Genomic DNA, 27,288 nt, shown 5'->3' with positions numbered 1-27,288 from the left:
CACACTGACCATTCCAAACTAATTTGGTAACAGCGCCACCTATTGGTTACACATGATAAGCCAATAAATCCTATTATTAGTTGTTGTGTTTATTGTTTTCAAGCCAATTTGGCTAAAATAATCTTAAAACTGTCTTAATTACTCATTCCTGCCGTTCGTCTGAAGCTTGCTTCTGTAGTGCTTGGCCCCGTTATTGCTGCTTGCAGCTATATTTATTATTATTATTATTCTTCCGACTGGGAGTCTATGGCAGCCCATAGAACCGAATGCGGGAAAGTTGTTTTGGTTTGACATTCTGATAGAGGACAGTGCCAACATTAAGTACACCAATTTTGGTGTGTCTAAGACATTCCCTCTAGCGCCACCAACTGTCCGAAATTTCACTTTAATTTTGTTAATAACTTTTTAACCGTGAGGCCAATCAACAAAATTCTTTTTTCCTCTGATTTCTGAGCTCAAGCCAATTCGATTGCACCCTATACAGTCATTTTCCGTCATAAAAATATGGCCGCCATTTAGAATTTTTTTAAAAACATACTTTTTCGAACTCGTCCTAGACGGTTTGTCCGATTCACACGAAAATTGAACCAGGTCATCTTCAGGCAGTGCTGACCAAAAGTTATGCAAATCAAATTGATTCGTCAAACCGTTTTTGATAAACGCTCTAACAAATTTTACGTAACGCTTACAAAAACAGTTGTAAGGTTGTATCTCGGCAACGACTTATCCTATTCAGACCAAACCTGGTACATGTCATAACAAGCATGACTTGAGGCTACTTGCTGCGTTTCGGCGCAGCGCCACCTACTGGTCCGGAGATATGGAAAATTGCTATTTTTGCTTATAACTTCTAAACAGTTTGTCCAAAAATCATAACATTGGTCTTGTTAGATTCAGGGCAACATGCCGAGTCGACTGATATCCAATTTTACCATCTCGGCCATTTTGACTGTCGGCCATTTTGAATTTTGTGCTAAAATGCTGTATTTTCAGAACGCATCAACGGATTGTTACAAAAAATGGTATGGGTCATCAGTACAATGTCCTGAAGGAGCGTGAGAAGTTTCGAAACAGCGCCACCTAGTGGTGATCATCCTTATTTAAATGCTTATAACCTTGGGTGTGGTCGACTTATTTTCTCGAGACTCACCAAATTGGACTCCTGAAACCTTACCGAGTCCAACGATACCAAACATTCTAGGTTTCGCCTTACGGTTTGTGTAGCGTTGTGATTTAGCGCTTAAAAAACATCTGGCTATATCTTTGAAACCGCTTGTCTGATCGAGACGAAACCACCGTCAGAAGTTCGGAAACATAGGTCGATAGCTATACGCCAATGCCCAAATGCCAAAATATTGATAGTAAGGGGTAGTAATATTCAATCAAAGTCAAGAGTCAGTCAATTTTTACGTGCTTTTTCATGTAAATGTCTATAACTCTGAAGTGAATTGAGATATTTTCACCAAAATTGACACACATATGTATGGGCTCACTCTGAGGACACATAAAACAAATGGTTGGACTGAGCCTCTTGGTGGCGCTATAATAGAACAAAACATGAAATTCCCATTGACTTCAATACAGTTTTGTGAAATAAAATGCTATACTAAACAAATGCATTTGTGTAATATTACGAAACTCAGAATGTGCCAACAACAACATCCCCTGAAGGTACTCAAAATATTTTGAAACACCTAGTGGTCAAGTTATAACTCAATTTACATAAAGGCTAATAACTTTTGAAAAGATCTGGCTATTGACATGAAGCTGATCTTAATAGATTCCTTGGGTCAAGCCGAGAACATAGATATCAAGTTTTCCTTATTTGGCTGAACTTCCTGTCCGCCATTTTGATTAATGTTGAAAACCTACTTTTTCGAACTCCTCCTAGACCGTTAATCAGATTTTCACCAAATTGGACGTGGATCATCTTCAGACCATGCTGGCAAAATGTTATGGATTTCATGTCGATATACGAAACGGTTCTCATTTAGCGCATCAACGAATTTGCTGGAATGATGCCAACATTCATTTGAGGCTGTATCTCTGCAAAGCTTTGACATATTTGCACCAAACTTTGTATGTGTCATCGTCACCTCACACTGACCATTCCAAACTAATTTGGTAACAGCGCCACCTATTGGTTACATGTGATAAGCCAATAAATCCTATTACTAGTTGTTGTGTTCATTGTTTTTAAGCCATTTTGCCTAAAATAATCTTAAAACTGTCTTAATTACTCATTCCTGCCATTCGTCTGAAGCTTGCTTCTGTAGTGCTTGGCCCCGTTATTGCTGCTTGCAGCTATATTTATTATTTGTTACTATTATGTGCTATGTTTTGGGAAAAACAATACGTGTTTGGAGAACCGTTATGGTTAGATTTTTTTTCCACAAACCGTTCCACCCCTAGTTACTATTATTATTATGGGTATGTTTTCACTGAAAAGAAAGAAAATGCTACTTACTTTAGTGAATCTGTGCTACAACGCAGACAGCATGTGCAATAATGTGTGAAATTTGTAAATTTCCCCTGGAAGTGCTGTCAGTGTATGATCTTTGGTTTTATGTCACTGACAACTCCTTGAAAATTCAACATGTATTCTAAATGTGTAAAATCCTGTCATATTGTCCCCTACCGTTAATTAATTTGTTGCATGCAGACTTGCTTAAGACTCAGCAGCCAGAAATAAATGTCAGCTAAATGTCATATTTGAAATTACTGTGGATAAATGGATCCAGCTGAAGAGTGTTGCAGTCAATGATTTCACTAATTAAATTGAAGAAGAAAAAAGATTTGCATGCTCTCATTTGATGGTAAACACGTGACCAATACATATTTTCCCCCCACATCATTATCGAGGCTTCTGACTCCTTAAAGACTGTAATCTTTCAAATAAGGCAGTAAACTTTCAAAAAGTTGTGACAATTTGGTGTCATTTTTCACTAACTAATGGTCGTTACTCTAATTAGATGAAAGCAGCATCCCTGCACATCACTTGTCTTGTCTCGCTAAATGAAAGGAAATTATTTAAAGAAGAAAGCAAAGGACTCTGTCATATCTCCCTTTAAGAATTTTGAAGATGTCTCTACATGGCTGTCTTTGCCACTTTAAACTCCTAAAATAGCTCTGAAAGGTTATTTATGCCAGATTCATTGAAGCTATAAAGCAGTGCCCTGGTCTGAATCTCATTGTTAACCCAGCTAGAATTCAGTTCAGTGACAGTACAAAGACTCATAAATGTGATATATCTCAACCTTTTAATCTGTAATCATGCCATTTTATAGATATGCATTACAATAAAAAGATTCATAAAGCAGTCAGCTCTCTGTCTCCTTAACTGCATTACAACATCACATTTCACACTTTTGCCAATATCTCAGTCTTTTTTTATTTTAAGAAAATAGCCCCAATGCGGTACTTTTGCACTGCAAATAGAATTTTAATAATTAGTATTTTGATTTACATTTTAGAAAAACTTATAATTTTGCTTAAAACAACAAATTTAGCTTGTTTATAACATTAAAGCTTGTTTTCAGAGAATATACATTTCCGTTTAAAATTTTGGGGTCAATCCTGAAAAAAAGTGTCACATTCTCCTCAGAAACATTAAGTAGCACATCCGTTTCCACATTTATAATGATAATAAATGTTTCTTGAACAGCAAATCATCATTAAAACGATTTCTGAAAGATTATGTGAGACTGAAGACTGGAGTGATGATGCTGAAAATTCAGCTTTGCATCACAGAAATGAAATTTTTATATATTAAAGACAAGATTTCACAATATTACAGTTTTACTATATTTTTGATAAACGAAATGCATCCTTAATGAGCATAAGAGACTTTTTTTAAAAGACACACAAAAAAACTAAAAAATAAATAAGGTTACTGCTTAGAGGAAATTTTGCCATTGGAGAAACTTAAAGATCTATTCTTACCCTGTATATTTTTAATCTTAAAATGATTTATGATTTATAGGGGTGTGATGAAACACTTATCCCACGAGAAGAGACACGAGACTGGGTTCACGAGAACGAGAGGAGACAAGATGAGATTTTAAAGAAATCCTCATTGATGAAATATGTAATTCAACTGAAAAACTAAAAATTCAAAAACAAATTTCCTCAGAAATTCTGTCTTGTGTATTTTCATTTTTCTGGTTATCAAATGATTATTATTTTCATCATTTATCTTTTAATTATTGAAAATTAAGAAAGTTTTATTTTTTGGCAAACAAAGGGGATTTACTATTAAAATTAAAATATGGAAGAAATGTTGTGTGATTAATTAAAATAAATAAATAATAATAATGTTTGTTTCATTTTAGTTGTAGTAGAAGTACTGTAGTAGTAGGCTATGTACCGTACGTTCTGAAAAATAGAACCTGACTTTTATTTTGACGGGTTGCCGCAAATACCATTACGGTTCTGTGTAAGTGAAATGACGCTAGTTTTACTCAAATCAAATGGTAAAATGCTTATGAAGTGCCTCTCAGAGCAGTTCTGGAGATGTTGTTCATGTGTTCAAGTCCTCATTTAGTGAGATGGCAGATGATGAAATCACCGCGAGCGTCAGCGCATTTCACTATATGTGTAGTAAATGTAACCGCGCGTCTGCGCCATTCATTATCAGAGACACGCAGAACTTGCAGGATTCATGTTTAAATCGACTTTTGCGGCTTTATATTTACAGATAACATACATTTTGTGATTTGATTAAAGTGTAATGACCTACTTTTGATTGATTAATTCAAGGTTTGACAAATTCCGTGGCATTCCGTGTTAAACTGTGAATTCTGTTTTAATGACTGGATACAGACTACACTGCATAATTTTCTCGCTCCTCATGCGTCCACTTGCCTGATGTGAATATAAAATAACTTACATACCACCACTGGTGAAAGGGCAAGTGTAATGCAGATATATTTGAAAGGTCCGGGCGAGGATATCGTCATGTTCTTGCGAGACCTCGTCACACCCCTAATGATTTAATATTTATACTTAAAATTACATTTTGACATTGTAAAAAGAAAAAAAAACTGGATGCAAATGAATACTCTGCAAACAAAAATATATCCTGTGCAGTGCTGCTTATCAAGTAAATATATCTTGTTTTAAGGTTTATTTTTCACATGATGCATAACAAAAATTCAGATTTTTTTTAAGCAGTAGGAAGGGAATAATTTGTCTTTTTGTCACATGTGGAAACATGTATTCAACAGAGGCTGCCATGTGGCAGGTGTTCAGTTTCATACAGTGTATGTGTGATCATTTTATCTCTGTCTGTTCATGTGCATTGGTGCGTATATTTGTGTTTGTCCATGCGCAAGTGCATTTGTGTTTGTGTCTCTGCGTGTCTGAGTCTATCCCCCTGTGTTCAGAGCTGCACAGTCCATCTCCCTATGAGAAGTTTGTGCACTGAAGCTGTTTACAGATTCCTAGCAGACGGTGGTGTGATGTACAGCAATGAGGCGTCGCCGGGTAAAATTGATAAATGGATATGGGTGGGTGACCATAATGGCAACAGTAAGAAATTGGATACTTGGCATTTCCAGATTTAATTTACTGTAGGCCTAGTGTTAGAGTGGTATGCCACAACCCACTTTCTCGTGACAAGCACTTAATTATTTTCACCCATCCAAGTGTAGACCCTGTTTCAGCCGTGGCTAGGAAAACAGCTGCCCCACAATAGAGCTGGAGATTGCTGGGATAGATGAATATCACTGTTTTATTCAGACATCGAGAGAGGTGAAAAATATTCATGCTTCTGATGACTTCACTACCAAAATCAAAATCATTAATTATGAATTTTTAGTTTTTTCGAAGAATACAGCATGTCGTCTCAGACTCAGGATTTCATAGTATTGAATATGTAATACTGGGATGGAACAATCGAATTGTTCTCTGCTTGTGCTGCGGCTATTTTATGCATGATTCGTCCTTTCGGTCCCCTTGAGTCCAGTAGGACTCAGTGTTCAGCCTTCCTCCATTCTCTTTTCTCTCTATCCCCTTACTGGGAATTCATTGTCGTTCATTCCCTGGGGATTTCTAATCCTTGTGTGGGCAGCATGTGCTCTGAATTTCAGCTGAGATCTGCTCAAGGCCTCGGGTTACAGAGATGTCAGTCAGAGGTCAAGCCATTTCTGAAAATCGTTGGCGTCCACATTTCATTTCCAATCAGAGTGACCAGTGCATCAGTTCAGCAAAAGTCAGGTGCAGATGACTTCATCCTGTTTTACCGTACCTCATGACAAAGTCAAATAACGGCTAGTAGTCAACTGGAGCCTGAAAGGTTTGAATGGGAGAATAAGTGTCCAAACAGCTGCTAAAAACATCACAATAATCCGCAAGTAATTCAATCAATTAACAAGTGATATTCTTCATGTTTGTTACACCATTAACATAAAAGTCCATCTCCTGTTCATCAAAATCCATCAGCATACAGTATTTGATTAGGACTGTTTTGGACAGCTTTTACTTGTAAACGGTTCTTGATGTGTGCATATTTCTCTTCTGATTCAGACAAGAATACTTTTTCACTAGAGAAAGTAATATTATTGATAGATGACTTGCAGTTTAGCTGGAAGCAACAGTTTGAAGTTAAAAACAAACATTTACATCTTGACTGGCCTGAGGGCAAGCACATTTTTAAGCAAAGTTTCATTTTTCGGTGAACTATTCCTTTAAAAATGTCTCGCGAAGACTTCTAATGATGCAGAAAATAAAATATTGTCTAACCCGATCATCTGATGTGAAAGAATAAAGACAAGTGTTACTATTCAACACTTAGGATGTGATAATACAATAGTACTATAGTTTTAAACTTGGGTAACTTTTAAAAACTTGAATGAATGTGAATATCAATTTGGATGCAACAATGTACCTTCTATGTTGTGGAAAAGTATATGGCCCCATCTGAATTTATGCATTCGTGCACTTTTTTTAACATTATATGAGGTTAGGTATCTTTTTTTTTTTGTGGTTGTTTGTTTGTTTTATGTCGAATTTGCTATTATATTGATACAATCTTGTCATAAAATGGCCACAAAATGTTGGTGCTTCTTTCATTGCTTTTCAGTTTTCAAAAAGTTCTCAATTATGCAAAAGGTGTGAATGGGGCACTGGGTGTTATATAACTGTCTTTAATAAATGAATAAAGGATGTGGCATGATGCATCACTTTTATGTATTTAAAGGCTTTGTGTGAAGATCTGCCAACGTTCCGTGTAAAAATAGCCAAAAGGACAAAAAAAAAAAACAGATGGATGAAAACACTATTATCATTTTGATATATTGGGTGATGATCTTGACGTTGTTCAGATATTTTCTATAACATATCAAATTGGCATAGCCTACATTGCACAACATCCAGCGTAACGTATTAAACTGTGTATATGTATAAAGTAAAGTTATGTACAGTAGCCTACAGAAAGGCTAAAAAAGGATCTTTTAACGATCTGTTACATCTGTGATTTAAATCTGTTCTGTCAGTTAAAGATGCTATTTACAGCTTGAACACACCCTGACATTGACATTACTGAATTCCCCTAAACTCTAAAAATGAGGTTAATTTAATCATTTAAAATGGGCTTCTCCTCCTTAAAATACTCTGGTTTAACACATAAATCATTTTTACTAATATAGTAAACTCACAAGCCGGAGGCCGAATTCCCACACATGCACATGTACAGCGGGGGTGTTTTATGAGACGGTGTCATAGAATTGATGTCTGATTTATGAAGAGCGTCTCTGTGAGGACAACAGTAGGCAGATCATTAGTGTTGGGTTACGACTTCATCTCTCTCACTTTTCTACAAATACTGATGATGGTTAACAACCAGCGTCTCTTTTTCTGTTCAAAAAATATCTAAAGATGCAGATTATTCACAATTATTATGGCTTTCTGGCTATTATATCTTTTTAGACCACTTATTGTTTTGCCTCAAAATCTTTTTTTTTTTTTTCTTTTTTTTTTTTACATGAATAAAAGTGGAGATCTTTCAGAACAGAAATAAATCCCACAGCTGCACATTTTTATGTTTAGGAAGGAATTTTAGGCAGGCATTTTCCATATTTCCAGTTAGTACATATCATGAGGGCTTCGAAATGATAAAGATACATAAAGTGTTGCCTAAAACCAAATGATATATGACAGGTCAGCAGTTGGTAGCCGTGTTGTCAGCAAAGTTCTGCTTAAATGCACAGATTGAATTGCGCCCCACTGAATAGGTCTGTTACAGCCAAAATAAAGGCTTCATTTACTGCATGAAGATTTCACTCTATTGCATCTCTTCCAAGTGACTGTTCAGTTTTTTGTGCCATAATCTAATACCCCATTTGGATCAATCTTGCAAGGTCTTAATTAACTGTAAAAACCATAAATGAATAAGGACTCAAGTTGGATTGACCTTGCACTGAACCGGTTTTAGATGCTGAATCAGTCTTCTATTGAAAAACTGGCAAATGTAAAACTATTATATCAGGTCTGTCAGCTGATTAAAAATGATATGCTGATTATTTAATCAAATTAATCACATATGTTAATATTTGCTGATTAAAAAACCCAGATGAAGATATTTTAAGACGATACATTAAGCAACAGATGAGTAAAGCATTTAAAAGAAAGATACAAGTGATCAATATTTAGTTAGATTTATTTCCATATTGTCCTGCAGTCCACAGCAATACATTTTGCTGTGTATCATTTGAATGCTTATTTTTATTAACGATCCTAAATTGATGTTAAATATAATTCATAGTTTAAAAAGACTGAATGATAATAATAACAAAAAGATATCTCTTCGCTCATTGATTCTTTTTTTGCAGCATTAAGGTTTCCCAGTTGTGTTCCGAGGACAGTAGCAGATGCTATTATTTGTTTTTCTTGACAGGAGATTTTTCAGGTCTATATTATTTTGCTCTTATGTTTTGGGAAAACAAGAACTTTGGACCCTTGATATTCAGCTCACTGTGATTCACAGCAAACATCCTCGCTACACAATAATCCTTGTGTCTCTGCATGCAGCAATATCCTGTGCAATATCATTACAAGACAGAGAGGGAAGTTGCTTAAGATTTCATTTTACTGCTGTGACATTTATTGGGAAGGCAAAGGATTTTGGCTTTAATATAGAATAGCTTTGCAACGCTGCAGCCCAGATGTCACTGTTTCCTTATGAAACGCCTCAAGGTCAGTAGAAACCAGCCCCTTTCTCAGCCATAGAAATGCAGTTCTCTCACCCTGGTCAAGAGTAGTCTTCAGTCTCATCTTATTTGTGGCGCGATGTAGATTTCAATCATGGAATAATCCATTTTCATTACTTATTAAAATTGATCCATGCAAACAAAAGGTTGGTGCGGAGATGTCGTCCTCTGGGAACAATTGTAGCTCTCAAGACTCATAAAATCAAAAGCTTGGGGTTATATGTGGAGGTTGATGTGTATTGGATTTTAAAGGACTCGGTTTTAATCATACATACTGACCATCCAGTTTACAAATGAGAAAATCAACCATTTGCCTAAATGTAAAAAAAAAATATATATATTATTAACATTTTTTTTTTACTGGTACCATGTTTAATATTTGGAACGTTTTTCACATACAGCACAACACCTTTTCTGTTGGAGATGTGGATTTGTTTTGTGCACATACTTGGTCGGGGTCATGGTCTGTATGCTGGTCCTGGAGATCTCAACTCATGTTGTGCTTCAGTGTGTCGACTGTCTCGTCCTTCATGAGACTCCACTGTGCCTTATACTTGCTGTATGCATTCTGGATGCATATAACAAATTAATGGAAGTCACCAGGAGAATGCATACCATAGATAATTAGGGGAAAGCAGTTTTATATCTAGTGGCCACATTAGTGTAAATAAAAATGGGGTATTTTTTTGGAAAAAGAAACCAGAGTAAGGATATGGCCTATAACCCTACAGCTGTTGTCTGTAAACAAATTTGAATGTAAATCATGCACAACCTGGTAAATAAAATATTGCAGTGTAGTGAACCTGAGGTCATGGGGAGGGCTGAAAGTTATAAAACAGTGTTGGTGAAAACTAAGTTGAATCTGAGACAGATTCAGTGTCATGAAGGTTACAATAAACTTTCAGCTTTGCCTGCCTGTTAAGGATTCGAAAACCACTGGTTTGTCAAAGTTTTTATACTGGCATGTAGGGCTGTGCTATTAATCGAAAAATGGTTTGATTTCGATTTTGGTCTCCAACGATTATGAAAACACAATTATCGATTATTGCACCCCATACCGCACCCATTTGCAGCGCTTCGCATTTGCAAAATAGGACGTGCTTGATTTCTCGAAGTATATTTATTCATGTTTTTAAAAGCGTGAAAGAGAACTTGCGCTGCTCCTCAGGAAGAGATATGGGCTCAGAGTCTCTACAGTGTAGATGTCATAGCCACCTTATTTACAGGAAATACATATTTGACTATCACTATCTTTAAATAAATCACTCATATAACGTTTTGGTCATATGGCCCCCCTCATAATCATGTTAAATACTCGTGATTACGATATTGACTAAAACAATTGTGATTAGGATTTTTGCCATAATCGAGCAGCCCTACTGGCATCCCCATAAAAAGTAGTTCACCATGAAAATGTAAATTTTACTCCAAATTTGTATGAATTTCTTTTGTGGAGCACAAAAAAGCAGTTTGGCAGAATGTCCAAGATGCTTTTTTTCACGCAATGGAGAAAAATGCTGTCAATCTTGTAAAAATTACATAAAACAACATAAAAGTATCGTTTGACAAAAAAAATTGACTTATTGTATGGTACTTGTATTCTAACTTCCAAGTGTTCTGAAGCCAAATGATCCCTTAATGTGAGGAACGGATTGAAAATTTGTGAAATAATGGCAAGGAAACTCATCTTATTCTTGAGCTGTCTTCACAGTACTTTTAGTAAATCAAAAACAGTCTAGGTCAATTTATGAACAAATGTCTCTTATGAGTCTTTTTAATTAATTGTTAAAACATTTGAATCAGTATGATGGATCCTTTAGTAAATAAATATCATGTTATAATCACTTTAAGTTACCAAATAAGTTATTTAAATACTTTTGGTCAAAAGTTTGGAATAATTACATTTTAAAAACTGTTGTAAGTGAAATATTATTACAATTTAAAACATAAAATCGTCTTTTAAAATGTATATTAAAATATACATTAACAAGCTGAATTTTCATCAGCCATTACTCCAGTCTTCACATGATCTTTCAGAAATCATTCTAAGAGGTTGATTTGATGCCCAAAAGGCATTTTTCAAATTTGATCAATGTTGAAAATGTTGAGCTCTCTGTAGATAATATGTTACTTTCTTTTTTCAGGATTCTTTGATCAATATAAAGAACAGCTTTTATTTGAAATAGAAATCTTTTATAACATTATAGATGTCTTTACTGTCACTTTTGATCAGTTGAATGCATCCTTGCTGAATATATTGAAATATGTATTAAATTCAAAAAAAAAAAAAGATCCTTACTGATGCGAAACCTTTGAATGCATATGTATCAAATTGAGAGTTTGAGATTCAAAATCAAATCAGGAAATTTGATTCTCACCCCTTATTATTATAAATGTCCAGTCAATTTGTATTAAAGTACACATTAGCTTGAAGTGGGCAGAAAGACAGTACCAATGTCAAGACAAACTCCCAGCGCTCAGGTCTAGGGGGTGTGTAAGTTAGTTAAGAAGTCGGTGGCTGACAGCACGAGGTGAAGGAAGGTGGGACATGAATGTTAATCAAGCTAATGAAGTTCAGGAGAGAGTGCAGGCCCATGCAGAGAGAGCCAGATATCACACACGCACACACACACACACACACACACACACACACACAGCATAGCATCTAACAACAGACGGCTGTGCCACCAGGGGGCCCACTGGTACACAACAGGAGTAAACAAGTAAACAGCTTACAATAAATGAGTCTCTTCACACATCTCCAAAATGTCCGGGTTAGTCAAGGACAACAGCTTCGATGAAAAGAGTGCATATATTCAAAAGTAGGCTATTTGTAAATAAACGTGTGAGTGTGTGTGTGTGCGTGTCACTGCGGGACGATAATTGGATGTAGAGTAGACAGCGTGTTCATCAGACGGCAGAAGGACACTTGACTGGAAATGGGCTGGATTTGGGCAGGGAATGGGCAGACACAAATTGCAAACTACATTCTTAACAACCATATCCATCAGGTCATCCATCCTTACAGCCATCTAACCGTTCCTCTGTCCAATCAATCATGAAATCTATCACCCCATCACTCACTAAATCCCTCCATCTCACTGCGATTTGCTCATTTTCCCTCCCTCTCATGCAGTTCATTCATTCGCCTGCTTCTTGACGGTGGCAGCTAGAGGTGTTTACTCCTCCTGTGACTGCCAGGTATAAATATTGATGTGTGGATGGTCCGATTAAATGTCACGGTCCGTTCAGATAGGGAGAGAAAGAGAGAAAGACATTGTTGTGATCCTTTATGCACTTTAGAGTGCCATAAACGATCAACTTGAAGTGTCCGTTCCAGACACTCGCCTGAAGATTTTTCAGACAGACATCCATTACACTTCATATTAACAAAGAAACTCATGGAAGTATTGAAGGGATAGTTCACCCAAAAATCTAAATTCTGTCATTAATTACTCACACTCAAGTTGTTCCACACCCGTAAGACCGTCCTTCATCTTCGAAACACAAATGAAGGTATTTTTGATGTAATCCGTGAGCTGACCCAGCATAGACAGCAATGCAACTGATGTGTTCAAGGTCCAGAAAGGTGGTAAAGACATTTTTAAAATAGTCCATGTGACCTCAGTGGTTCAACTGTAATTTTATGAAGCTCCGAGAATATGCAAAGATAGAAGAAAACTCTCGCATTCATGAGAGTACCACAACGCATGCATAAACACGTTGAAAACTGACATGGAAGAGAAGAAATTGTTGAATTGTTTAAAGACATTTTTGTTTCCTTTGCGCACAAAAAGTATTCTTGTACTTTCATAAAATTACAGCTGAACCACTGAAGTCGCATGGACTATTTTAATGATGTCCTAATTACCTTTCTGGGTCTTAAACGTGTTAGTTGCGTTGCTGTCTATTCAGGGCCAGAAAGCTCTCGGATTTCATCAAAAATATCTTAATTTGTGTTCAGAAGATAAACAAAGGTTTTATGGGTTTAGAACGACTTGAGGGTGAGGAATTAATGACATAATTAACATTTTGGGGTGAACTATCCCTTTTAAGTATTTTCTTTATTTTCCATTATAACATTTATTTATTTATTTATTTATTCTTATTATTAATTTAAAATGTGTTTAAAATCTGTCTGGGAAGGTATATACACTGCTGTATATTTTGGAGTCAGTAAAAAAAATTTCGGAAAAGGAATTTATACTTTTATTTTAAATTGATCAAAAGTGACAGTAAAGACTTAATCAAATAAATGTTATATTGGTGAACATAAAATACCTTATAAATCGTAAAAGATTTTAAAAAAGCATTTTAGAAAAAAAAATTACTGACCCCAATATATTGAATGGGAGTATAAGTGCTTCAAAAAAAATAAAAGATTCACATTTATGCTTTGATTTAAATTGTGATTTAAATGTATTAGTGAAAACACATTTTTGTGAGTCCCAAGTCAAAATATTTTTCTTTGTTAAAAAGCATAAATATTGAAAATAGAGTATAGTTTTGAACCTGCAACATTAACATCAACTTTTTCTATATTATTTTATATATTATTATATATTTCTATATTATTACTAACTTTTCGATTCATATTCCTGCAGCCAGGAAACAAACACTTCTGAGTTTTAAAGCTATTTAAAAGACACATATACACACTTATACACCCACTCGCTGTCTGGCAAATAAATCTTAACATGCATACGGACACATACCTGAAGTCTTTTATCATTCTTATTAACACTTCTTGCCTTGGTTCCTGATAAAAGCTGTTTTCTTGCTACATCTTTGCTAATATAGACAGTTGAAACTGAGCATCCCATATGGCCTTTCAAGGTGAATTTAACTCATCTCTAATGCACCAATTGGCTTCCTTACCATTATTTATAGCAATACACTAACGTCTTCCTGATTTAGTTGTTGCTGGAGTCTAACAAGGTTAGACAGGCATATGAATCAGTTGTGTGAAAAAGATGGGAGATTTTCACAGTGCATTAAGTCTTATGAAGAGGACTAATATTAGGAAAGCACATATATTAGGTCACCACAGCTCACACATACAGTACTGTACAGTGTGCAAGTGAAGAAGTTGACAGCTGCGTACTGTACCGTTAGATTTAGCCTCATTATTGGTCTCTGTGGTTGGACACATGATAACTCGCTGCCCTCCAACTGCTAAACAACAGTCCAGTGTATTAATCTCTAGAAAGTAAGGTATATAGTGATAAAGTATCAGTATTGGTCACACTTTGTTTACTTGCAGGGACTAACTGGACCATGCTAACCATCCGAACCTTGACCCCCTTGGCTGCTATTTGAGCGTAAACCGTGCTTCTCTGTCTCTGTCAAATAAGTAACATCTCATCCTGCCGGTGACTGTGGCCATGTTTATGACATATTGATTTGGTTTTGTGGAAAGCTGCACTGTGGTAAACAAAGAGCTCTTGCATTAGATGTGACAGGAACTCTGCTCGCTTTTGTTATTCTCTGACTCTTCAGATGTCTGTTGTATAACTTTATATGTATACAGCTGCACTCAAGCATCAGCGAAGGAGTATCTTAATGCATATCAATTGCATGAGCCATAAAAGAACACAACAAGAGGGTATTTTGTTTCATACAATGGTAAGCTGCTTCCAGTGTTCGGACGTTACCTTTAAAAGTAATGTTATTTTATTGCACTTCTTCTCATTATGTTACATTTTATGAAATTTTAGGAGTTCTTATTTAATACATTTTTAAAAAGTGTTTTCATTAATTGAAATAAAGGTGAAAAAAGATACACAGTCATCTATATATAAAGATTATAAACTTAGACAAAAATAGAAATGTTGCAAATGACAAGAAAGTTGTAATTTTAGTTTATTGACTAAAGTTACTGAAAAATAAACACATAGAAAACTATAATTAAAAATGCAAATGGAACTAACAAAATCACTAAAACTAACTAAAATGAAAATAAAAACTTAGTATATAAATCTAAATGTAAATTATAATACATGCTATAACATTATACTTATACTAAACACTGGTTTTGCATTACATCTGCATTGAACATTTACGAAAACAATTTTCTAATATAGCAAATAACATACTAGCTCTTTTGTATGTCTACATTATTAATTTGTCAGATTACTATTTTTATGATTTATGTTCTAAACAAAAGCTATGTTGAGAAAGTGCAAAATGACACCAAATATTCAAACATTTCTACATTTTTCTGTAAAGAGCACCACTGTACACACTGTAAAATAAATTCTGTAAAATATATGATAAAAACTGGCAGCTGTGGATGCCAGAATTTTACCGTAAAAAATATGGCAACAAAATTTTAGGTTTTACAGATTGAAGCTAAATTTACATTATACAGTATTTAATACTGATATATGATATATGATGATATACCAACTTACTGAAGTACTGAAATCTGCTTGTAATACTCTGATAACCACCAAAAGCAGGTGATGATGAGAAAGTCACATGATGAACAGTTTTCTACAAGCCGAGAAGGAAAAACACTGGCTTATATAGGAGGTGCACATGTGTCATTCACACAAACAATAAACACAATCATGGTAACACATGAACCTGAAATAATGCAATAAACATTTATTTAACATTAGATGTAATATACAACCTTAATGAACACAACTGGTAAGAAAAAAGCTAGTTATTTCAACAACAACAACAAAAAAAAACATAAGATGTGAAATCTAATGGAATTCTGGTAATGTCAATTAATGTTTTTTCACTGTAAATTATACATTCTTTTTCACTTTCAAAAACTGTCCAATACAGTTTTTCACTGTATATAGTTAGGGGAATTTACCTTTAACCAAGTACTGTTAAAATCACAGTCTCCAAAAAGTCATTTGTTTGCATTACGCATAGCGTGTTACAATGGCCCTCAGCGCACTTTTTAGTTCCTTTTATCAAAATAGAACTTAGGTAAGGACATGTGTGTTCTAGAGTGTTCTAGAAGATCAGACGGTGCTGGGACCAGTAAGAGTCCCTCGTTCCGTGTTCCCGGGATTTGAGTTATTCATAAGCTGTGAAGTCATCGGGAGCGAGGCTGTCTGCAGTGCTCCATTACTGCCAGCTCCCACCGTGCAGCAGCGTCGGTCTCCTGCTTCGCCTCATGTCATTTAAGTCGGCCGTCTCTGACGAGACTCTGATCTAATAGACCTGAGTGATCTGCTGGTAGCAGCAGGAGGGAGGTGCACAGCGGCAGAGACATTAGCTGTTTACAGGGATCGTCTATTATCTTTCACACAATCTCTCCTGCCTTTGCCTTTTCTTCCTGTCTCACCTCCTCCCACTCAAGTGAGAGATCTTGCAGACACATAGAGCGTGAGAGAATTGCTTGCAGTTGGGTCAACGCGCAAGGATGTGCATCCGTGCGAGTGCATATCTTTTCATCTTATCTTTCATTTCGTGCTGCTTGATATTCATTTTTTTAACTTTACAATAGAACTTTGAGACCTCTGAATTGTAGCAGGTTCATTGGTAAGTGCTCAGAACTGAGAAATAATCATCTGTGCCACTTCTTACTTAAGTTAAATGAGATGTCTGCAATCAACAGACATCCCAAAAATCTATTAAACAGGGCTTTAGAAATATGACTTTTCAGAGAATTAATCTTTGGGGAGTCTTAATACAATTTACATTTAAAAAAGAAAAAACTCATTTAAATTAATTAATGCACAAACCTATTTGGATCACTTTTTGTTGCACATTATTTGCATTTTCATAAACCACACCACTGGCACAACTTACCCCGACCCACATCATTTTTGGAAAAATGGTTCATTTAATAATTCATGATGGATTTTTTGCCAAATAATTGACATGGGTTTATGCATGGGTGATTCACTATATTTTTAGACTTTTTATCTGCAGTAGGGAAAATGTATTTTGACATACTAAAAACGGCATTAAAATTATTCTTATGTGCATATCTCAATTATAGGCATGAATAGGTTTGGTTACATGACAAATTATGCACAGTTTGCTAGATTAAAGGGCCAACAGTATGTGGTGATCCTTACACTAGTATACACTAACTTACAAAAGCACACAGTATTGCCGCCAGATTAAGTATAATGCATTACGACACAAATTGTGCTGGATGAAACAGGCTCACCAGCAGGATTCTATGAATTTATGAATAAAAGAGAAGAAACACCAGGAATATTTTGCAAATTCTCTTTGAAATTCATACTCTCAGTTATCTATGGGAAATTACAACCTAGAGTATACAGCGTCCTCATTACAGGGAACTTCCACATCAGATTGACTGTAGGTTTATGCACCAGTGCAATGAAGTGTATTGTTTTCCAGAACTTTGTGAAGACAAGTTTTTGTCTTGTTATAATTCCATACACTAAACAAATAATATTAGCATTCATTATACAGTGCATTAAAATCTTGGGAAATATATGATGGCTTTTGATGAATCAGACAAAAAGTTAGCAACCCATTTTACTTCTGTAACATCATGAATTTCCAAGTTCAACAGAATATCAAACAGGGCTTGATTTTAGCCATGAGGAATTGATTGATTTTTAGTAATGTTTTCAATAAACTGACTAATGTTACTAACTATTAATTGTTGCAAATAAACAGCAAATCAGGGAATGTTTTGTGCTGGAAACATGCATTATTGCATGTTTATTTTTTGGTCATGTGAATAAATTTGTGACAGATTTCAACGTGTTAAAGTATATGTTCTTTCAACATCCACAACATTTCCATTAAACAAAAGTTTTTTTGTTTTTTTATAGTGGAAAAGTTCTTCAGATTGTTAAAACATTCTCCCCGCTTAGAAAAAATGGTTGTTTTCAGTTTTGATTTAAAGTCCGAACAGATTACAGTAGAGAAAGCCTCTCTCAGAAAAACAGGCATCTCCCCAACCTCTTCTCTTGGCCTGTAAATAACCTGCTCTAGCTCTCAAACCCGTGTCACAGCAGTGCCTGCAATGAATCCATCAACCAAAAGTGTCATGGCTTTGGCATCTAATCGATGCTAGTCTCTGCCCTTCCATAGGTCAATGTCAAAGCATTGAGACGTCTCTGCCAGAGCTGCAGAGCCTCTGATTCAGTATGACTCAGGCCATCTTCCAGTTTCGTTCCCTATTAAGAAGACATACACTTCGGACTTTAGATTTTTTCCACGGTGAATACTTAACGATTATGTTTCTGAATATCTTTGGACACACACTTCTGTTCATACACAATAACCTTTGATGTCAAGATGATGTTTGTCAGGCTGCTGGGAGACCATCTGGAGCTGCTGCAAGCAGTGGCACATAAACATTAGCAGTCGACCACAGGAGTCAACCTCCCTCCGTCCACCCGCCCTTTCTCTTCACTCCGTCTGTGTAAGAGGTGGAAAACACCAGCAAGGACACTACTTCACTGAGCCATATGCTTCTTTATTTCAGCACATTAGGGCAGACTGAGGCTTGCAGTATAACTTCTCATTGGTTGCGTTTTGAATGTAAGCAGCTCAGTGAAATTTCCTGAACCCAGAAGTTCACTTTCATGGTACACTGGTTGTAAAAATGTAAAAGACTGAAATGTCATCCTAACGTTCCCTCTCTTTCTTTTCTCTCAGGTTCAAAGGTCATATTCTCCCAAGTACAGGCCATAAGAAAGGTAAGCCTATTTGTCTGAATGATCAGAAGGTTTTACAGAAGTTCTTCACTGCGTGTGTTATGGCTGCTGGAATTACTGTGCACTGGCGCCACTTGGTGGCTGCCGATGGAGAGACAAGACTTTATTTTAAAAAAACATTAAATAGTTATTTTGTGTGTTGATGTATAAAAAAAATTTTTTAGTCCTGTGGACTTTTTAAAATACACTTTTCAAAATCTCATTTAATTATTTTATTTAGAATGATTTGCTTATTTAATTTGTCTGCTAACAATATCTAGCAGAGAATACTGGATCAGTCATATAAACTTTGGAATAAAATAGGTAATTGTTATGTAACACTAAATGGGTAATTTCATCATCTAGTATTTATGTATCTTAAACACACACACAAATAATTGTAATTTTATTATACACACTATTTGGAAACAATTAAATGCTTTATCATTGTTTCTCACATTGTTTAGATTATCAGTTTTAGAATAATATTTATGTAAGAATATAATTTTATGATGGCTTTTTATAGTTTAAAAATGAAGGTGTGGGCAAAACAAAACTCTGTTTGAAAAGAGTGAATGAATGATTAAATTCAATTTGCTTTGAATAAAAATCAGCCCGTTACATAAATACCCCTGTGAAAAAGTAGTAAACTTTAGCATATTTTTAAGAAGAGTACTTATTACATGAGTAAATTAATACTTTAAAAGAATATATTTAGGTACAAATTTAATGTTATGTTTTTGAACACTTAATACTGATAAATGAAAATACAGGTAACATTTATTATATGCAGTAAGATAAACTTTAGAGTTCTTTAGAGCATTTATTTTTCTTTAAACCATGAAAAATACTTTTTTTTTAAAACATATTGATTTAAATTGTTCTTTAATGTTAAACTTTTATTTTGCCATTACAAAATTTACTTTTTAAAAGTTTTTTTTATACACTATAGGATTTTAAGTAAACTACACTCTAAAAAATGCTAGGTCAAAACAATCCAACTTGGCTGTGGTAAGGCATGGCATTCTCGACCAGGCGCCGAGTGCTGCAAATCACAACACATTTCCTATTTCAGAAGGTTGGCTTCTGTTTGATACAGAAACTATTCAAGCCGTTCATGCCAGACTCGGAGAGAGGTGCTGGAATAATGTAAAATATGTGAAAAAGAATCTGTTTTTGAACAGCCTAGAATGAGAGCCTGTTCTAGTACACCCCCAAAACTAAATCAAGACTTTGTAAAAGAGCATAATAGGACCCCTTTAAATTCAGTATGATATCGAATAAAATCAGTGAATGTAATGCAAGGCGAAAGGCATTTCCTCCATGCGAAACGACCACTGCTGACACTTCTGACTGACATCTCGTCCTTATGTTGTAAGCACAGTAAAGACTTTATAAATGAAATAAAATGTATATAAACCTTGATTTCACTGGAGAAATTGGCAGAGGTGGTGCTGAAAACCGCTTTCTCCAGTAGTGGACACAAAAAGCTGGCGATCTGACTGATACTCAGCAGCTGGCTTGTTTTGCTGGAGAAGTGCTCTACCCAGCATTTGATTAGAAAAAGACCCAGCTTTTTTTTTTTATTCGCAGCAGCTTAGTTACAGAAAACTACCCAGCACCTGGGTAAATAAATATCAGAAATAACACAATAAAATGACCCATTGAGTTAAAAACATTAGCCCAGCATTTTTTACGAGTGCACATTTAATACAATTGAGCACACTTTCTTTTCACAAGGGTGTGCCTCAATTTGAAGAAACACTGTTATTGTTGCTGACAGTACTTTTGTTCTCTACAGGAACCGTGTCCTTATTGTCCTGACAGTTACAGACAGTCTGATCCAGCAGAAGACAACCTTCCTAGATCTGCACAACCGGTGCAGCTTCCAGTCTTCCCATGGGTCCAGCGTTCCTCTCTAATCAACCCCAAAGACATCTCTGCTGCCCATGTCACAAAGAGCCACCGTAAACTCCTCCTTAAGAGCGGTCTGCTTGTCCAGCAGCTCAACGCTGACCCTCCTGGCCAGATCAAGGAGAGCCCAGAGCAACTGACTCAGGTGCAGCTGTCCCGTCAGAGGCTGATGAGGGAGGTCTGTGCCAAATACACAAGCGGATCCACCAAACAGACTATAACCCGCATGCATGTGTCCCGTATCTTTGTGGAGGACAAGCACAAACTCCTCTACTGTGAGGTGCCCAAGGCGGGCTGCTCCAACTGGAAGAGGGTGCTCATGGTGCTTCAAGGTCTCGCTTCTTCCACTGGAGAGATCCAACATGACGAGGTGCATTATGGGAATCATCTCAAGCGACTTGACTCGTTCGATCAAAATGGCATCATTCGTCGTCTGAAGACCTACACCAAAGTCCTCTTCCTGAGGGAACCTTTCGAAAGGCTAGTGTCTGCTTTTCGGGACAAGTTCGAAAGCCCAAACTCATACTACCACCCCGTTTTCGGGAAGCCCATCATATCGAAATACCGCAGCAATGCGACGCAGTACGCCTTGCGCACGGGAGCAGGCGTGACCTTCAAGGAATTCATCCAGTATCTGTTAGATGTGCATCGACCGGTCGGCATGGACATCCACTGGGAGCCCGTGGGACATCTTTGCAGCCCCTGCCTGCTGGACTATGATTTCATTGGGAAATTTGAGACTCTGGAGGAAGAAGCCAATTTCCTTTTGAGAAGTATCGGAGCTCCTAGCAATTTAACATTCCCTAGTTTTAAAGACAGGAACCCTAATGCAGAAAGGACATCTTTGGATATCACAAGGAGATATTTTGCTCAACTTAATGTGACGGAGAGACAAAGGGCGTATGACTTTTACTACATGGACTATCTGATGTTCAACTACTCCAAACCGTTTAAAGATTTATACTGAGCCATTCACAGTAATCTAATAAACCTTCTGTTGGCCCGATGTTCACATTTAGTCCTAGTGAGGTTATTTTATTACTGTCAAATGTCATTGTTTGTTTGATAGCAAATCTCAATGTGAAATATTACTCGCGTTCTGTACTTATCGCTGCAGGCTGGTCCTTGCGTTTATCTTGATATTTACAAAACATATTCAATTCTATTCAGTAAGAAACCTCTTAATGGGATAATCTGCCCCAAAAAATTAGAATTGGACATAATTTACACACTCTTCACATAATTTTAAACGAGTGTGAACAAATGACATTATTTTGAAGAATGGCTCAGCTGTTTTTGGTAAAAACAATGGTGGACAAAATGTCTGAATTTTCATTTTTGGGCAAACTGTCCCTTTGTTGTGTGTGATTTTGTTCAGACTGTCTCAAACTGTCTTGAATGAATAGACTACTAAGAGTGTATTAAAAGTTAAGATGTTATTTATAGTAGTGTTGAAGGAAAGTGTCCAGCTATGAGTATCACTGCTCGATATAACATTGCGAAACATTTTCAACAACGAGACAGACCGTCGCTGGATTTAGTGTGGTACGTCTGGTAATGGTCAAATCAGGTTTTTAGTGAATGTATAAAAACGATTTGTCTACAATGTGTCATGTATTAGAGCATGACCTGCTACACCTTTTCATTTCACATTTCGCATATTATGAGGTTTTCTGTACATTAATAAATGTCAGCACAATATTTTAATGTTAGTTAGATGACATCTCTGCGCGATTACCTTCTTTATTGTCAAAATGACGTATATCAAAATTCCAGTCATGTCTAGGCCTCAGTCACTAGTAGAGGTGTACAGTAAACTCATCACAATCTTTCACCCCTTTTTCGAAGGTTAGTAACCATTGTTTCCATTGTTATCCAACTTAATTTTTGCATTGCGGAAGTAAACTCTTTCCTGTGAATCTGCAGGACTTTTGATTCAATAGCCGCTTATGATAAGCAACCAGAAGAATAACAAAGCTTTGCACATTCAAGTTTAAAATGACTCATAAAGTGGAAGTAATGTATCACATTACTACAGAGATCTCAGGAATGCTTACTTTTCCTTACATTTCCAAATATAGCATCAAGATATATGTACAATTAAGATCATAAAATTATTTATATATATGTAATATGTATTAGAGCCCTAGTTACACACACACACACACACACACACACACACATATATATATATATATATATATATATATATATATATATATATATATATATATATAATTTTTTTGCTACTTCATCCCAGTTTTGGAAACAAAAGCAGGTGTCTAATACCGCCTTAAAGCAGTCAAAACTGGTGTTGATCTTTACATCTTGTCCTCCCACTCCAATAAGTCCTCTGCCGCCTGGAGCAACTGCGGCTTTTTTAGCTCCACCCCCTCGTTACCCCCTCCTTATCTCACAGGGCCTGGGGCTTTGACATCCTGTTCTCTCACACAATCTACAGACTCAAAGGGCACATCAAATCAGCTACCATTTGTCACGTGGAAGACAGAACAAAGAAAATCCTCATTTTTCATTCTTCAGCACCAAAATCATATTTAAAAGGAAGGGGGGGTGAGAGAAAAATTATAGCTTTCCGTGTGATTGGGTTTTGGAATGAAAGGAGCTCGAGGCAAGAGAATGAGATCTGAAAGTAACTTTTACAAATTAAGTTATTACAAAAAGACTCTGGAAAATCTAATTACCAAAAGAAGTGTAGACAAAATGCAAACAGCATCAAAAATGTGGAAAGTTGTTGCAGGTGAGAAGGTGATATGTTTGACGTAGCAGTTCACGTCCAGCAGATGGCGCTGTGGTCTAACGAGGAACACGGGCATCATCTGAAAACAACCTCCAAAAGAGAATATGTAGATTTATTTATGCGTTTATGAATGTTGCACAGGTATTACAGCGGTCTCTCTCGGCAACACAGTAGCTCAAGCCTTAAAACCTGTAATAATTCATCATACTAGAAATACATATAGCCTACATAAGAAATGAGCGGCTACATAGGCTAATTTAAATAATATCACACTATAATTTAAATACTATTAGTGGTTATGAATTAACAATGTTAATATTAATGTTAATAAAGTCCAACAGACTACTGAGACGAAATGAGTTCGTGTGAATTGTGAAAGTTTTAGATTTAGCTGCTATATGATGACCAGGACGCATTTGTTTTTCTGTCTTGAGGCTGTTTTGTTTGACTCGCTTGAATATAAGCTAAGCTAAACTGTAAGACCAGGGGTAGTAAGTGTTACTTAGATATATAGTTTGTCGGCATGATGCACATCATTGGGATAACCATTACTCCCCTCATCTCTCTGTAAATTAAGGAAATGAAGTGCAGCCGCTCGAGGCAACATTCTAAGCTATTTAAATCTTTAAATTTACATCTTCCTCCAGCGTCAAGTAATTGAACTAACTCCGGGCTTGTTTCTTTAATTGAACAAAAATATCTTGTCTTCCTGCTGCTCGTGTGATGTGGGAAACTAATTTCAGCCAAAGGCGAGAAAAATCCGCTCGTTAAGTCCAAATAATTTCGCAACATATTCCTGTATACAAACAGATTTGCTTTGCTGTGTTTTCACTTGAGAATGTGGGCTATTATGTCTAAGGTGATAACATTAGCTCTGCGCCAAAAGATTACTGGAGGTAGGCTAATTGGAAATAAATTTTAAAATTCAAATTTGTGACAAGAAAATGAAAGGGTTCTGTCTTTCCCTTTTGCATAACTGAAAACGGAATTGAAATGTAGCCTATTGCTATATAGCTAGGCCTATTTATTTATTTATGGAAATCTTAATTCAGAATTTTTCTCTGTTCGTATGTTGTTTGAATAAATAAAATTACAACTGCGTTTTAAAAGCGTTAAGGACAGGTCATAATATGTGTTTTTGTAATGTTTCATTTAAATGTACAAATCACGTTAATACACCCAAAGCGTCGTTTGTATTTGGAATTGGCTAATAATTTTCGTCCTAAACATTCGTCTGAGTCTGACTTTATACTGACGTTTGAGAGCATCCTTGAAATATTTTCAGAATGTTACTAAACGTTCTAGTTTTCAGCTGGCGTCTTCGTGCTACGCTACCTAAGGAAACGTTTTGGAAATGTTGTAAAAACGTTTTTTATTCGCTGCGTTTAGTTTGGTCACTGGTTGGCGCCAGATGTCAAGGTACAGAACATTTTAAGGAGAATTGTAACAATATTACAGTGGTCGAAAACATTCAAGTATCCTTTTTGTACAAATGTTTCAGCACAATGAGACTGTCTTCCACCTGAGAGCTGTGTGCCATCAAGCCAGACATCTCTATCTAGCCGCGCGCAAAAATTGAAATGGCGCGTTTGGCTCGAGGCGGTTGAGTGGGCGCCTTTTACAGAGGCACAATGCATATCGATATATGTCATTTAGTTTTCATGGCCAGCAGAACATTATTAGAGCGATGAGAGAAACATATGACACCCAATTAAGAAGATGCATAATTTTAAGCCTGTAAGAAATCAACATTAATAAAAAAAAATGCAGAATTCATGAATCAAAATACAGTGTATGTAATGCCGTTTAAAACAAAATATTGTTTCTCTTTTGCTCGCTGAAGGTTAGTCAAAGATATGCACACAGGTAACCTAGTAAACCGTTATCATGGCGCGTGCACATACTATCTTTGTTCTGACGCGGCAATAAATTACGATTAATAAGAGTAAAACACATATATACGCATACTTCCAATTTTGAATAGCAAGATCAAATGTTGTTCTAGTTACTCGCCCCAGCTCAGGCAGGGTTGAGCTAATTGTAGCCTAATCCTGCCCCGGGGCGTTTGGAGAGCCTTGAGCAAGAATTCTTGTTCAGCTGTCCTCTGTTATTCGGGCTGGAACGCTGTGCCTTCAACGCACTCTCACGCTTCAACAAAAAGGGAGCAAGAAAGAAAAAAAGCCAGGCTAAGACACGCCACGATCGATGTTTTAAAGAGGGCTGAAGATACATTTACAGCTATGTCTTCCAAGGTAAGGACGCAGCCTTGACTGACTCCCCTGTGTAGCTTTTGTGGAAAGTGTCTATAGCAGTCTATGGTCTGTGTTTTAAGCGCGTTTTTAAAGCCACAGCGACCTATAAATAGCGCTGCGTTTACACCGGAGATAGATTTCGCTGGATTCTGAACGGAATTGTCGCCGGATTCTGTACGAGGAGCTCTTGGAGTGCCGAGAAAATATTACGAAAAAAGTTCTTTCTAAAGGACGAGCGACCTTCACCAGAGACAGTCTGCTAGAATCCTCCTCAGGTCGCGTCGGACATCCTAAAATGTTTGAAACGGTACGGTGGATTCTGTCAAATTCTCGAATGTTTCTCTGGCGCATCTTTGCGTTCGTTCTCGGTGTGTCGTGCTTTTGCAGTTTTAGATCAGGGAGGGCTGATTTGAGGATACAATGAGAGGTCAGAGCACTACTGTATGCCCACTGCGCACAGGAAGTGCGGTACACAGAGTTGTAGGGCTATTTTACGCACTCCGGGGACCTGGCGCAGTTTTTGACATCATAAACTATAATTTCTGACTTTGATGATAACTCATTTTTCACTCACACTCTTAAAGTTTGCTTCCGATTTAATGTGTGCAAGCTATACATGAAGAGTTCAGATGCACAAGCCTCTTTAAATGCCGTCTGATTTTTTTTTTTTTTTATCAGGGTGCTATATTCATGTTCAGTTATTTCACTTTAATGACTAAACCTAAACATAGGAACTTGATAAAAATAAAAATTTTAGATGTCATTTTGTCAAAAATATAGCCTATATATGGGTATATATTTTACGAACAATAAGTAGGCTAGGAAAATTTAGAGACGGACATCACTAAAACTAATGATAATTTGCAGTTACTAACTGAGTGAGATGTTGATTCATACCGCTTTGACGGATTCAGGGTTCATTCAGAGAAGACTCTGTCAGACTGATTGTAAGTTATGATTCTTTTTGAGTGATTCATTAAGAGAGTCATAAGAGTCGATTGTTCGATGTGGGACTATACTGGTACAGCTGAATGGTTGCTTTTCGGATTTTACAAGAAATTTAGGCTATGATCCACTGATATTATTTTAATTTCATATATATATATATATATGTATGTATATATATATATATATATATATATATATATATATATATATATATATATACAAAATTTTTAACTTCACTATAGCTGACGAATTTCATTTTTGAGATTTATTTTTAAATCTAAGACTAAACACATGATACATCATCCTACACAGTATTATGTGAGTCTGATGTACACCATGGGCACACATTGCTCCAGGCATAGTGCCTCTGGAAATGGGACTTTAACCATCTGTTTAGGCAGATTCGTTCGTTACTCCAAACAAAGGTCGATTCATGCCACAGTAGCAGTCAAGCATCATTTTAATGTAGAGCTGTAATTACTCAGGAGCGGACAATGACTTCAAATATATTAATGTTGCATTATTAAGAACCTTTTGCACTAACTAAAACTTTATTA

The 27,288-nt window shown here is 36.2% G+C and overlaps 2 protein-coding genes across 7 annotated transcripts in view; both read left to right on the top strand.

Annotated features, from left to right (window-relative positions):
- Positions 1 to 27,288, top strand: part of LOC128014014 (carbohydrate sulfotransferase 8) — an 83,175-nt gene that overhangs the window by 38,420 nt on the left and 17,467 nt on the right. Inside the window, exons 1-3 of one of the 5 annotated variants that reach the window (XM_052597250.1) lie at positions 18,046 to 18,704; positions 18,822 to 18,862; positions 20,661 to 22,787. The exons of 1 other annotated variant lie outside the window; for it this stretch is intronic. In XM_052597250.1, coding sequence (XP_052453210.1) covers positions 18,632 to 18,704; positions 18,822 to 18,862; positions 20,661 to 21,740 — 1,194 coding nt within the window. In that variant the 5' untranslated portion in view covers positions 18,046 to 18,631 and the 3' untranslated portion in view covers positions 21,741 to 22,787. Of the gene's footprint in view, positions 1 to 18,045; positions 18,705 to 18,821; positions 18,863 to 20,660; positions 22,788 to 27,288 lie in introns of those variants that run through there. 3 more of the 5 variants (XM_052597247.1, XM_052597251.1, XM_052597248.1) reach the window with 3 other exon arrangements.
- The window catches only part of LOC128014016 (BTB/POZ domain-containing protein kctd15-like), a 37,699-nt gene continuing 36,020 nt past the window's right edge, over positions 25,610 to 27,288 (top strand). Inside the window, exon 1 of one of the 2 annotated variants that reach the window (XM_052597253.1) lies at positions 25,610 to 25,783. In XM_052597253.1, coding sequence (XP_052453213.1) covers positions 25,772 to 25,783 — 12 coding nt within the window. In that variant the 5' untranslated portion in view covers positions 25,610 to 25,771. The other variant, XM_052597254.1, reaches the window with a different exon arrangement.

The sequence above is a fragment of the Carassius gibelio genome, chromosome B25, assembly GCF_023724105.1.
Source record: "Carassius gibelio isolate Cgi1373 ecotype wild population from Czech Republic chromosome B25, carGib1.2-hapl.c, whole genome shotgun sequence".
Lineage (NCBI taxonomy): Eukaryota > Metazoa > Chordata > Actinopteri > Cypriniformes > Cyprinidae > Carassius > Carassius gibelio.
The sequence above is the reverse complement of the archived record's forward strand: the minus strand, read 5'-3'. Positions and strand labels throughout refer to the sequence as shown.